Source organism: Salmo trutta, chromosome 29 (assembly GCF_901001165.1).
Source record: "Salmo trutta chromosome 29, fSalTru1.1, whole genome shotgun sequence".
NCBI classification, from domain to species: Eukaryota; Metazoa; Chordata; class Actinopteri; order Salmoniformes; family Salmonidae; genus Salmo; species Salmo trutta.
Genome location: NC_042985.1, coordinates 15,495,119 through 15,508,662, shown reverse-complemented (window position 1 = coordinate 15,508,662; position 13,544 = coordinate 15,495,119). Strand labels below are relative to the sequence as shown.

General features: G+C 45.0%; 1 protein-coding gene across 3 annotated transcripts in view; it reads left to right on the top strand.

The window, feature by feature from the left end:
* The window catches only part of LOC115167002 (talin-2), a 132,352-nt gene extending 119,480 nt beyond the window's left edge, over positions 1-12,872 (top strand). The window contains exons 47-58 of one of the 3 annotated variants that reach the window (XM_029721005.1): positions 1,433-1,616; positions 1,871-1,996; positions 2,978-3,094; positions 3,686-3,871; positions 4,127-4,234; positions 4,317-4,422; positions 4,553-4,558; positions 5,033-5,157; positions 6,306-6,494; positions 6,650-6,832; positions 7,057-7,182; positions 9,774-12,872. In XM_029721005.1, the coding sequence (XP_029576865.1) occupies positions 1,433-1,616; positions 1,871-1,996; positions 2,978-3,094; positions 3,686-3,871; positions 4,127-4,234; positions 4,317-4,422; positions 4,553-4,558; positions 5,033-5,157; positions 6,306-6,494; positions 6,650-6,832; positions 7,057-7,182; positions 9,774-9,902 (1,585 nt within the window). In that variant the 3' untranslated portion in view covers positions 9,903-12,872. Of the gene's footprint in view, positions 1-1,432; positions 1,617-1,870; positions 1,997-2,238; positions 2,399-2,977; positions 3,095-3,685; positions 3,872-4,126; positions 4,235-4,316; positions 4,423-4,552; positions 4,559-5,032; positions 5,158-6,305; positions 6,495-6,649; positions 6,833-7,056; positions 7,183-9,773 lie in introns of those variants that run through there. The other 2 variants (XM_029721006.1, XM_029721009.1) reach the window with 2 other exon arrangements.
* Positions 12,873-13,544: the final 672 nt, after the last annotated feature.

Genomic DNA, 13,544 nt, shown 5'->3' with positions numbered 1-13,544 from the left:
GGAGGAGGAGCAGAGCAGGCCCTACTGTTGGGAGGAGGAGCAGAGCAGGCCCTACTGTTGGGAGGAGGAGCAGAGCAGAGCAGGCCCTACTGTTGGGAGGAGGAGGAGCAGAGCAGGCCCTACTGTTGGGAGGAGGAGGAGCAGAGCAGAGCAGGCCCTACTGTTGGGAGGAGGAGGAGCAGAGCAGAGCAGAGCAGGCCCTACTGTTGGGAGGAGGAGGAGCAGAGCAGAGCAGGCTCTACTGTTGGGAGGAGGAGCAGAGCAGAGCAGGCCCTACTGTTGGGAGGAGGAGGGGCAGAGCAGGCCCTACTGTTGGGAGGAGGAGGGGCAGAGCAGACCCTACTGTTGGGAGGAGGAGCAGAGCAGGCCCTACTGTTGGGAGGAGGAGGAGCAGAGCAGAGCAGGCCCTACTGTTGGGAGGAAGAGGGGCAGAGCAGAGCAGGCCCTACTGTTGGGAGGAAGAGGGGCAGAGCAGGCCCTACTGTTGGGAGGAGGAGCAGAGCAGGCCCTACTGTTGGGAGGAGGAGCAGAGCAGGCCCTACTGTTGAGAGGAGGAGCAGAGGAGGCCCTACTGTTGGGAGGAGGAGCAGAGCAGGCCCTACTGTTGGGAGGAGGAGCAGAGCAGGCCCTACTGTTGGGAGGAGGAGCAGAGCAGGCCCTACTGTTGGGAGGAGGAGCAGAGCAGGCCCTACTGTTGGGAGGAGGAGCAGAGCAGGCCCTACTGTTGGGAGGAGGAGGAGCAGAGCAGGCCCTACTGTTGGGAGGAGGAGGGGCAGAGCAGGCCCTACTGTTGGGAGGAGGAGGGGCAGAGCAGGCCCTACTGTTGGGAGGAGGAGCAGAGCAGGCCCTACTGTTGGGAGGAGGAGCAGAGCAGGCCCTACTGTTGGGAGGAGCAGAGCAGAGCAGGCCCTACTGTTGGGAGGAGGAGCAGAGCAGGCCCTACTGTTGGGAGGAGGAGGAGCAGAGCATAGCAGGCCCTACTGTTGGGAGGAGGAACAGAACAGAGCAGGCCTTACTGTTGGGAGGAGGAGGGGCAAGGGGGAAAAACCATAAAAAAATGACATGCCCTCCTATAACTGGTTATTACACCAGTTCTTTTTGTGATATTAAGATTCTAACAACGGCAGTGTGTTTTTAGACTTATTTAGGAATGTCAAGGACGGAGTGGGAAGAGTTAATGGCAGAGTAATAAAAACAAAAAAGATAATGAGCTGTCAAAATGACTGCTTTAGGGTTCTAGTGTTAAGAGCTATCGTTTTGTGTGGGTTCAAAGAGTTTTGACATGTTGGTGGAGGGTCATCGCATAAGACCATTGGAAAAAACGTAATGTTTACCCATGAGCCATGGTAACACCTGTAGAAGTTTAGAGATTTGACCGCCTCTCTTTGTCTGTGTCCGTCTCTCTCCTCCCTCTCCCCGCACCCCCTCCCAGGGAGAACATATTGAAGACAGCGAAGGCTCTGGTGGAGGACACTAAGATGTTGGTGTCTGGAGCAGCGTCCGGTCAGGACAGACTGGCCCAAGCTGCCCAGTCCTCAGCTAAGACCATCACACAGCTCACTGACGTGGTCAAACTGGGCGCCGCCAGCATCGGCTCTGACGACCCAGAGACACAGGTGACCAATTATTCATTTTAGGTGACATCTTCTGTTCCCAAAACAGTCCTTAGTGGACAAAATTACTGTACCATTTTAGACTGTTTTTAATTAATGAAACATAGGCCTACTGCAACTTTCCTTTCTTCAAAGAGACTGCTATTAAAAGTAGGAAGTACTGTAGCTATTTAGGGGGACCTATTGATGTATCCAACCTGGGATGGACTCCAGATTGTGTCCTTAATAAGCTGATGATATGTGTGTGTTCTGTATAGGTGGTTCTGATCAACGCAGTGAAAGACGTGGCCAAGGCCCTGGCTGAGCTCATAGGAGCCACTAAGTGTGCTGCGGGCAAGGCTGCAGACGACCCGTCCATGTACCAGCTGAAGAGTGCTGCCAAGGTAGGAGACCCAGTGAGACCCATGGAGGACTCTAAGGCCGCTGTCTCTAACAGGCATTGTTGCATCATCATCCCTCCTGGCTGTAGCTTATTATATAGTTATTATACATCTTCTTGTCAGAGTGCTTTTTAGTCCAGCACTAGGCTTAATCTGTGTCCGGGCAACCGCCAAATTCTGTTTGAACTATGTCTAGTGCTCTGAAATAAAATATTGTAAGATTAAATCTTGTAATCTACGCCCAGTTGTCCCCCAGAAACATGGCAGAAGTGAACGGGATGCCTCCTCAGTCTGATATGTGCGTAAAGGGTGTTTTGGTGAGCGCTTCCAGTACACCAGATGAAGGCATGCTGTCGTTGTGTGCCATAGCAGCAGATTTCCTCCCCCTCCTTTAGGCCTAGCCATTAATCAACATCCCATCTTTCTCGCCATGCTCCAATCTCATCCAGCACTTGTCAATAACCCAGCCAAGTGGAAAGGAAGCGAGATCTAAAATCACTGTTAGCCACTACCTACCTAGCGCATGTGGTGGAAATGTAGTTTAACAGACTGATGGGCTGTGTCCCAAATGGTATCCTATTCCCTATATAGTGCTCTACTTGGGGCCCTGGTTAGAAGTAGTGCACTATATAGGGAATATGATACCATTTGGGACGTAGTCATAGTAATCCAGGGAACTCCTTTTAACCTGCTTTTGGACCTTCTCCAATCCCTGAGGTAGACAGACAGTAGATAACAGGTAGATTATGGCTTATATTAATTTCAGCTCAAACTGCAGTGCTGTGGTTCATGTTGATGGCTGTTGTGCTCCCCGTCTTTCAGTTCCATATGGTGTTTACGTACATAATAATACCAACAGCACACGCAAACTGTCAACAGAAAAAAAGGGTTACTCTCTCCGCCCACCAAAGGCAAGATGTCTCTCTCACTGACATCCTTGGACCTGTCTCCCCCATCGTCCCCCCCCCTCTGGTAACCCACCAGGTGATGGTGACCAACGTGACGTCCCTGCTGAAGACGGTGAAGGCTGTGGAGGACGAGGCCACGCGGGGGACCAGGGCCCTGGAGGCCACCATTGAATGTATTAAACAGGAACTCACGGTAAGCAGTCATCTATAAAGTGATTTATTTCATCAATGACTTGATTAGGATGATGACAATGGACATGCTCTCTCATTTACGCTTTGTGGCCTAAACGTGTCCTCAAGCTAAGCTGGAAATGCTTTATTAGTTACATACTATAAAAGCATTGACATATTGAATCATCAACCATAACGGTTTATATACTCGTCACTAGATGAACTCTAGAACGGCCCAGGCCCTGTGTTTTCCCTGCTATCCTTATCTTTAGTAACTGACAGAGGACCACAGATCTCCATTAGTTTGTGGTTCCAGCTCTTAGCTTTATCAGTTTCCCCTCAGGACAGCCTCCTAGTGCAGCTACAACTAGAGCCTTGATCAAACACGGATATTACCATGGGATCAATAAGATCAACCAGAGTTAAAACTCAACAACCAGTGTTGCCACATTGGGACACATTAGTATGCCTGTTGTGTGTTAGGTCATTATAGGATATAGCCCTGTTAGGTGTTACTGCACACGGCTGTACAATTCAACATTATATGGAGACCTGTTTGATATATTAAATCAGTGAGGTTTTTAAGAACATATTGAGTGTTGTGTTTCTTCAGGTGTTCCAGTCTAAAGACGTCCCGGAGAAGTCGACCACGCCTGAAGAGTTCATCCGCATGACCAAGGGCATCACCACGGCAACAGCCAAAGCAGTGGCGGCTGGGAACTCTGCACGACAGGAGGATGTGATCTCCACAGCTAACCTGAGTCGCAAGGCCATCTTCGACATGCTGACCACATGCAAGGTTCTGATCAATACTCCTTACTAGGGAAGATGCCCCCTACCTTGTCCCCTACCCTCCTATCCTGTATACTTAAACCCTGACCAGCACGGCCATTTTCAACATGCTGACTATATGCAAGGTTGTGATCATACCTAGGCCCTAAACGTTGTAGATGTTAGAGGAAGAACAGATATTGATATTACTCCTCATCTCATCCATACTGACCACCTGGAAAGTGGAACATCTGACTCCTAACACTGTGTCTGTGTCCCTCAGCAAGCAGCTTACCACCAGGAGGTGAACAAGGACGTACGGAGCAGAGCGCTGCTCTACGGGACAGAGTGCACCACAGGTTACATTGACCTACTGGAGCATGTGCTGCTGGTAGGTTGGGTGGGGGTGGGTGTGATAATAGTGATGATGGGGATGTTTTCCTGAACCACCTCTACTCTGTGTGTATCAACAGGTCCTCCAGGGGCCTACAGCAGAGCAGAAGCAGCAGCTGGTGTTCTACTCTAAACGTGTTGCTGGGGCTGTTACTGAACTCATCCAGACTGCTGAGGCCATGAAAGGTGAGAAGACACTTCACTGAACTACTGTACGCCTGGTTCATAATATAGGACAGTAAGGATCATTTAGCAGATATACTGTATGTATCCACAGTGTTCTATTAACAGTCTGTTCCTGCCTTCTTTGCCACAGATGGAGGTAAGTTAAGAATGTAACCAGTTGTGATTCAGGGCCGACCATTCCATTGAGATTCGTTGTTGATATGTCCCTCTTTACAGGCCCGTTAGTCTAACAATATCCCCATCCGTCCATCATGCTCTTCATTTTAGTTTCCATCTCACCATAAAGACATGGTGAAATGCTCATCACCATGTCCATTGCAGTGTGGATGCTCTTCATTTTAGTTTCCATCTCACCATAAAGACATGGTGAAATGCTCATCACCATGTCCATTGCAGTGTGGATGCTCTTCATTTGCATATTTAATGTCACTGATTAAGATAATTGCGATTCAATCTTAAACACACTTAATTTGCTGTGCATGCCGTGTCATGTGGCGTTTGTTCTGTCTCTGTGGTCTCCATATTGTAAGGCGTGCTCTGTTCATACACTGCTGTGTGTGTGGTAACTCACTGTGTGTGTGTGTGGTAACTCACTGTGTGCGTGTTTCAGGCACAGAGTGGGTGGACCCAGAAGACCCCACAGTGATAGCAGAGACAGAGCTGTTGGGGGCGGCAGCGTCCATCGAAGCAGCGGCTAAGAAACTGGAGCAGCTGAAACCCAGAGCCAAGCCCAAGGTAGGACACTACACCACCCACAACGCACCTCACAAGCCACATGGGTATTTTAACCCCCAATTTCTACACTAATAACATAAATGGGATGCATAAGTTGGAGCAAGAATGACAATCCTGTCAGTAATTTTGTCTTGGTGCTTGTCTCTTTGTTGGTGTTTGTCATTGTGTTTGTCTGTTTAGAGACAGTGTCTCATCAGTTTTGACACTCAGATTCTGTGGTGTTCAGTCGCCGTGAGTCAGTGTTAGATCCATAGGGTGATGCTCTATTCACTATTTGAATGTCTAATACTTGTATTGTCTCTCCTCACATACAGTGAAAGTAGTGGCAACCTCTGTCTCTGGATTTATTCATGTTTGTACACCTGTATGTACTTTGGTCTGTCTACCAGACTATCAGTCTGTCTGTAGCTGATATCATGTACGTTGTTCAGGAGGAACCCCCTACTCTATTCTGACTTTGACCTTCTGCTCACCGCTCCCTCCTCTCTCCTTCCTTCACTCTTTTCCTCTTTCAATCCCTTTCTCCCTCCCCTTCCTGCTGTCTATGATTCTAACCCTTCTGTTCCTCCCTTCCTTCTCACTCACTCACTCCTGCTCTCCCTCTCTTTCTCTCTCCCTCTCTTTCTTTCTTTCTTTCTTTCTCTCTCTCCCTCCTCCTGTCCTGTAGTTCTAGTTGTAGCCCATCTGTCCATATATACTGTTGAAGTACTCCTCTGGTCAGAGTATAAACCCTGGAAGCCTTCTCTGCAGGCCTCTGTCTGATATGTTTGATATATTAGGTTGTTATTCAATCCAACTATATATCAAACATATTTCTACAGTGTCCCGCCCTGTCTACAGACTGTGTGTGAGAGGGACTGGTCTAATCTTGGAATGACTTGGCATAGAATAGTTGTAAGTGTTTTGTGTTCTTATTTCGTTTAGTTTGCCCCAAATAACAGATGTTACTGAGAAGTTTCTGTGGTGCAGACAGTACGGATTTGTAAACAAATCTGTCAGTGAACTATTTTGAAATTGAAAGACTTGAACAGCTATACTCTAAAACTCCAACATCAAAACCATTACGTTTACCATGTAATATGATTGCTGCCTATCTTTGTCTCTTCCTGTGAGACGTCTGAGTTGTGACTGTCTCGTCTCCCCTTCAGCAAGCAGATGAAACGCTGGACTTTGAGGAGCAGATCCTGGAAGCAGCTAAGTCCATCGCTGCAGCCACCAGTGCCCTGGTCAAGTCTGCTTCAGCTGCCCAGAGAGAGCTGGTGGCTCAGGGCAAGGTGGGCTCTATTCCAGCTAACGCAGTGGATGATGGTCAGTGGTCCCAGGGTCTCATCTCAGCGGTACGTACACACACCTACACACACAATCTAAATAAAGCCGCTGAATAACGTTTGTCAATCCTTTTTTGAAGAGCTGGAATGAACACATCATTAATTCTAATGGATTGCATCTTTGAAATGTATATGAAGCGTTCTCGCTGTGTTCTCTCCTACAGGCCAGGATGGTAGCAGCAGCCACCAGTAACCTGTGTGAGGCAGCTAATGCCTCGGTCCAGGGCCAAGCCAGTGAGGAGAAGCTGATCTCGTCAGCCAAGCAGGTGGCAGCCTCCACAGCCCAGCTCCTAGTGGCCTGTAAGGTTAAAGCTGACCAGGACTCTGAGGCCATGAGGAGACTACAGGTACTAGGATGATGAATAACAAATTGCCCCTTGCCTCCTAGGCACTCCTGTAGAGCTTACACGCCTATCTAATTGTTTCAGATCTGGAGGGGTGCAGGGGGAGACGGGGCTCGGGGTCAATTTGGAATTCAGTGTAACCCCACAAACACACATCTTGTGATTAGCATTGTGTAATAGTTGTAACATGTTATGTGGTATGATATTGATGGACTGTCCTCCCAAAGGCTGCTGGTAATGCAGTAAAGAGGGCGTCGGACAACCTGGTCCGAGCGGCCCAGAAAGCAGCGTTCCACAAGGCAGACGATGACAACGTGGTGGTCAAGACCAAGTTTGTGGGAGGAATCGCTCAGGTGAGACTTCAGGGCTCTGGCAGACTCCACAGTGACATGTAGACTGTTCAAACCAGATTTACTCTTGTCAAGCCTTTCAGTCCCAGTGTTAATTAGCTAGGTGTTGTGTACTAACTGGTGCCTGTTCTAGCCTAGTGTTAATTAGCTAGGTGTTGTGTACTAACTGGTGCCTGTTCTAGCCTAGTGTTAATTAGCTAGGTGTTGTGTAGTAACTGGTGCCTGTTCTATCCTAGTGTTAATTAGCTAGGTGTTGTATAGTAACTGGTGCCTGTTCTATCCTAGTGTTAATTAGCTAGGTGTTGTGTAGTAACTGGTGCCTGTTCTATCATAGTGTTAATTAGCTAGGTGTTGTGTAGTAACTGGTGCCTGTTCTATCCTAGTGTTAATTAGCTAGGTGTTGTGTAGTAACTGGTGCCTGTTCTATCCTAGTGTTAATTAGCTAGGTGTTGTGTACTAACTGGTGCCTGTTCTATCCTAGTGTTAATTAGCTAGGTGTTGTGTACTAACTGGTGCCTGTTCTATCCTAGTGTTAATTAGCTAGGTGTTGTGTAGTAACTGGTGCCTGTTCTATCCTAGTGTTAATTAGCTAGGTGTTGTGTAGTAACTGGTGCCTGTTCTATCCTAGTGTTAATTAGCTAGGTGTTGTGTACTAACTGGTGCCTGTTCTATCCTAGTGTTAATTAGCTAGGTGTTGTGTAGTAACTGGTACCTGTTTTATCCTAGTGTTAATTAGCTAGGTGTTGTGTACTAACTGGTGCCTGTTCTATCCTAGTGTTAATTAGCTAGGTGTTGTGTAGTAACTGGTGCCTGTTTTATCCTAGTGTTAATTAGCTAGGTGTTGTGTACTAACTGGTGCCTGTTCTATCCTAGTGTTAATTAGCTAGGTGTTGTGTAGTAACTGGTGCCTGTTCTATCCTAGTGTTAATTAGCTAGGTGTTGTGTACTAACTGGTGCCTGTTCTATCCTAGTGTTAATTAGCTAGGTGTTGTGTAGTAACTGGTGCCTGTTTTATCCTAGTGTTAATTAGCTAGGTGTTGTGTACTAACTGGTGCCTGTTCTATCCTAGTGTTAATTAGCTAGGTGTTGTGTAGTAACTGGTGCCTGTTCTATCCTAGTGTTAATTAGCTAGGTGTTGTGTACTAACTGGTGCCTGTTCTATCCTAGTGTTAATTAGCTAGGTGTTGTGTAGTAACTGGTGCCTGTTTTATCCTAGTGTTAATTAGCTAGGTGTTGTGTACTAACTGGTGCCTGTTCTATCCTAGTGTTAATTAGCTAGGTGTTGTGTACTAACTGGTGCCTGTTCTATCCTAGTGTTAATTAGCTAGGTGTTGTGTAGTAACTGGTGCCTGTTCTATCCTAGTGTTAATTAGCTAGGTGTTGTGTAGTAACTGGTGCCTGTTCTATCCTAGTGTTAATTAGCTAGGTGTTGTGTACTAACTGGTGCCTGTTCTATCCTAGTGTTAATTAGCTAGGTGTTATGTACTAACTGGTGCCTGTTCTATCCTAGTGTTAATTAGCTAGGTGTTGTGTACTAACTGGTGCCTGTTCTATCCTAGTGTTAATTAGCTAGCTGTTGTGTACTAACTGGTGCCTGTTCTATCCTAGTGTTAATTAGCTAGGTGTTGTGTAGTAACTGGTGCCTGTTCTAGCCTAGTGTTAATTAGCTAGGTGTTGTGTAGTAACTGGTGCCTGTTCTATCCTAGTGTTAATTAGCTAGGTGTTGTGTAGTAACTGGTGCCTGTTCTATCCTAGTGTTAATTAGCTAGGTGTTGTGTAGTAACTGGTGCCTGTTCTATCCTAGTGTTAATTGGCTAGGTGTTGTGTAGTAACTGGTGCCTGTTCTATCCTAGTGTTAATTAGCTAGGTGTTGTGTAGTAACTGATGCCTGTTCTAGCCTAGTGTTAATTAGCTAGGTGTTGTGTAGTAACTGGTGCCTGTTCTCTCCTAGTGTTAATTAGCTAGGTGTTGTGTAGTAACTGGTGCCTGTTCTATCCTAGTGTTAATTAGCTAGGTGTTGTGTAGTAACTGGTGCCTGTTCTATCCTAGTGTTAATTAGCTAGGTGTTGTGTACTAACTGGTGCCTGTTCTATCCTAGTGTTAATTAGCTAGGTGTTGTGTAGTAACTGGTGCCTGTTCTATCCTAGTGTTAATTAGCTAGGTGTTGTGTACTAACTGGTGCCTGTTCTATCCCAGTGTTAATTAGCTAGGTGTTGTGTAGTAACTGGTGCCTGTTCTATCCTAGTGTTAATTAGCTAGGTGTTGTGTAGTAACTGGTGCCTGTTCTATCATAGTGTTAATTAGCTAGGTGTTGTGTACTAATTGGTGCCTGTTCTATCCTAGTGTTAATTAGCTAGGTGTTGTGTACTAACTGGTGCCTGTTCTATCCTAGTGTTAATTAGCTAGGTGTTGTGTACTAACTGGTGCCTGTTCTATCCTAGTGTTAATTAGCTAGGTGTTGTGTAGTAACTGGTGCCCGTTCTATCCTAGTGTTAATTAGCTAGGTGTTGTGTAGTAACTGGTGCCTGTTCTATCATAGTGTTAATTAGCTAGGTGTTGTGTAGTAACTGGTGCCCGTTCTATTCTGTGTCCAGATCATAGCAGCCCAGGAGGAGATGCTGAGGAAGGAGAGAGAGCTGGAGGAGGCCAGGAAGAAGCTGTCTCAGATCAGACAGCAGCAGTACAAGTTCTTACCCAGTGAACTACGGGAGGACGAGAACTGAGCTATACCCTGCTGCATTGCCATGCTGCCGCTGTGTGTGTGTGTGTGTGTGTGTGTGTGTTGAGTGCATTTGTACCTGTGCATGTATATGTTGTATGTTACCACACACACGAGCGGTGGGCCAAATTGACTTTCTCAGTGTGCAACAAGGTTAAGTTGGCCTTTTAATGTGCCCACTCAACCAGTGGGGTCAAGCCCAGAATGGGACATGGATAGCCACTGTCTACTACACCTGCAGGGGTCTTTAACTACCAGGAGTTGTCTCCTACCACTATGACATGACTTGGCTTGTAACGGTCTATTACCCTGCATTACCTGCCAGTTAACCTACACCGGAAAAAAGTATTCTCTAGAAGCAATGGATTTGTAACAGGTGAACAAGCTGAAAAATGTGAATCCTAATAGTTTGAATGTCTTTCTCTATGGAGCTATACATCTGATGTGATTAGATACCAGTGTTGGCATTGAATCTCCAAACTAAGGGGATATTTCTAGATGTTAGCATGGTGTTAACCTTTTGGCCGGACTTTCATTCATAAAGGAAGAAGAGTGTGATATGTTAGGTGCATACAGTACATTAGGCATTTACACACACATTGCTATTCATTTCCTTTTTTATGAGACGAGTCAGAAATTATAGCATTTCATAGATATTACTAGTGTTTGAAATTCCACACTTGGCTGATTTGACACACATATATATATATATATATATACACACACACACACATCTCCTCCTTGTCAGACAGCAAGTAATTCAGACAGTTTGAAGAATAGCTTATGGATCTTATTTCATGGAAGAATTTTTTGTCACATTGACCTGGCTTGCGTGGACACTTTTTAAATCCTTGTTTAGATGTGCTCTTGACACTGAAGACTGAAATGTACCTAGTGTTGATAAATGCTTAAATTTGCGGCTAATTGCTAGAGACCTCTTTACGACAACCACTTATGATGCATTACAATCTAGTACTTTATTATTTCTGTGATTTGGAGGCAAAGTTACTACAGAATAAAAACATTTGCAAGTTAAGATACTCTGACATTTACAGTAAGTTTAACTAGTCTCATCCCTTCCACTACTACAGATCTCCTAGCCCTGCATAACCTGGACCGTGGACAGTCAGTTAACTGGCTTCCCTCTACTATTCTCATTAGTTTACAGTTGATATTGAGCCATACAGCTGGAACTGATGTTCATGAAGCAATACTATGAAGGCGCTGTAGGGGGCAGTGTTGTCCTCACAGCCTCCTGACATGCAATGTAATGAAGCGACCTCTTGCTTGATCTTTTCAAACCTCAAACACTACAAACACTGCACCTCTGAAAACCGTTCAGATACTGTAAGAAAAAATACTAATGTAGGAAACAACTGCTGGTCTTGAAAATGTATTACGATTAAAGAAGGAGTTTAAAAAAAACATCCAGGCAATCTGGAAAAAGATTCTCATTGATAAAACGTGATTTCTCTACAACTCATAATGCAAACTGAAATGGATGGCTCTGAAATTGTAACACCCCAGACCTCTTGAATGAATGTGAAGCGATAAATCTTTGTTGACTATACACTATGTACTGTGCTTCTGATGGTTACCCCTGCTGTTTTACACGGGGCAGAGTCCCCCATCCCTCTGTAGGGGCCTGTTGGACCACTACAGTGGATCACGTCCTGTTGTTGTTCACCTGTTGAATCCGTCTCACTCTTACTCTAATGGTGCTTTGTGTAACTGTAGTGGGAAGTGCTACTATTGCAGTATATTTACCTTCTGTTTGCCAGGGTTGTGTTCATTATGCACCAAAAGGAGGAAAACGGAGGAGTGACTACCTAGAATTGTCCAATAGAACAACAAAAAAATCCTAATGAACACAACCCAGGTTTGGTTCTAGTGTTTGGTTTTACTAGTTTTATGGACAGTCGGTGAGTGTCGGTTAGCAAACAAATAATTATTGTGAGGTAAAATTCTGCTCTTGCGTGTCAGTCATATGCATGGCTTCTGGGTTCTATTATTTTCGGAACAGAAAATACATCTACACGACGTACTGATTGGTATTCTGAACTGCACATAAGGACAATAACCCCTAACAAACTGCAAACGGTCCATGTTAAACATGTTTTACTCTGTATTGATGTGTAACAGTAGGCTCTACAGTTCAAACGCTGGTACAGTTCTGTTAGACTTCACGCATCTGGTCTTTGTAGTATTATGTCATTAGTGCCTTAGTTTCTAGCTCATACAGCATCTGGTCTGCTTGTGACAACTTATCTAGCTGGATAAAGGAGTGTGGTCAGTATCAATGAGTAGGGCCTTGAGTTGTTCCTGTCATAGCCTATTACCAAGACTTTTAGATCCCATAGAGATGAAAAACGGCCTCACAGGTACTACTGTGTTGTCCTATAAACTGTACCTCTGTCCCCATCTTTCTACCAGATGCACCCATGGCCTTGAGGGCAGAGACGAATGTGTCACTGTATAAAAAGTACCATCAGTATATGTATACGATATATATGAGGACAACACATTTTTGTACTGCATTCCATGGGCATGTACCAAGATGCTTCTGAACTCTATGTATGGCAGAATGGAGTCTGTCGTTCGGTTATTGTATGTTACAAGTAAATCACAGGATCCACACACTCTGGACAATAGGTCTGTACTCTGGTGTCTCACAAAAGTTTTATGGATTGATTTTCTTTTCAGCCACGAGGAATAGTTTTTTTTAAGGATAAATGTGAAAAGGATATTAAGATGTATAGCTGTCACTGTTAATGTAGTGTGACACATTTCAATGGTAGGAAGATACTGTTCATACCTGTGTGTTTGTCCCATAATGAATTCAATGATAATTCAAGTGCAGTTCTACAAGAAAGATAGATATGAAGTGACAATGACCTACAGTATGGAAACTATTTATCTGGCCACAAGAAAACATATTTTTTGTATTCACTGAAAATAAAGGGTTTCAAAGTAATATGGCCTGCAGAATTGTGTTTTTACCTCTTGTTGAATACAGGAGTGTGATCATGAATGGACAGGCTAACATTGTGTTTGATTCCAGCAGCCTTCTCCTAGACTAATCTACATTCTCAGGTTCAGGCCAGCTGGAAATCAAGTCACAGATGACCGAGAAGTTGTTGTTTAAAGATGAGGTGAAAGCCTGTGACCGACTACTGACATGTATACTGTAGTAAAGCTTTAATAATCACAAATCCTACCATCACATCCTGCACATAGAAACATGCACTACTAGCGCAATAACAGAAAATGATCCTGTGGTTTTAATAGACTTAGTGCTCTAGAGGTGACTTTTTCAGGTAGGGTCCCTTTAAGCAGCTCCTCTGTCAGTGAAGGTAGATGGTATTTCTGAGTCAGCAGTGAGCCTTGTGCTATATTTAGCTGGTGTTGGTTAGAGCCGAGACAGGTACGAATTCTGGCCCGCTCTAAAATCTGAGGGGAAGGTGATTTGTAAATTACACTGGCACAGCTGCTCCCTCCTTCTGCAGGATAATAGCCAGAATTCTTGGCAGGAAGGGTGAATCTGAATACTATAATCGCTGATCTCAAGGTGCTGGACAGGTGAAAGCAAAATGGCACCCATCTGATCCTTTAAATCAGTGAAGTAGGACAATCTACTGGTTCACAA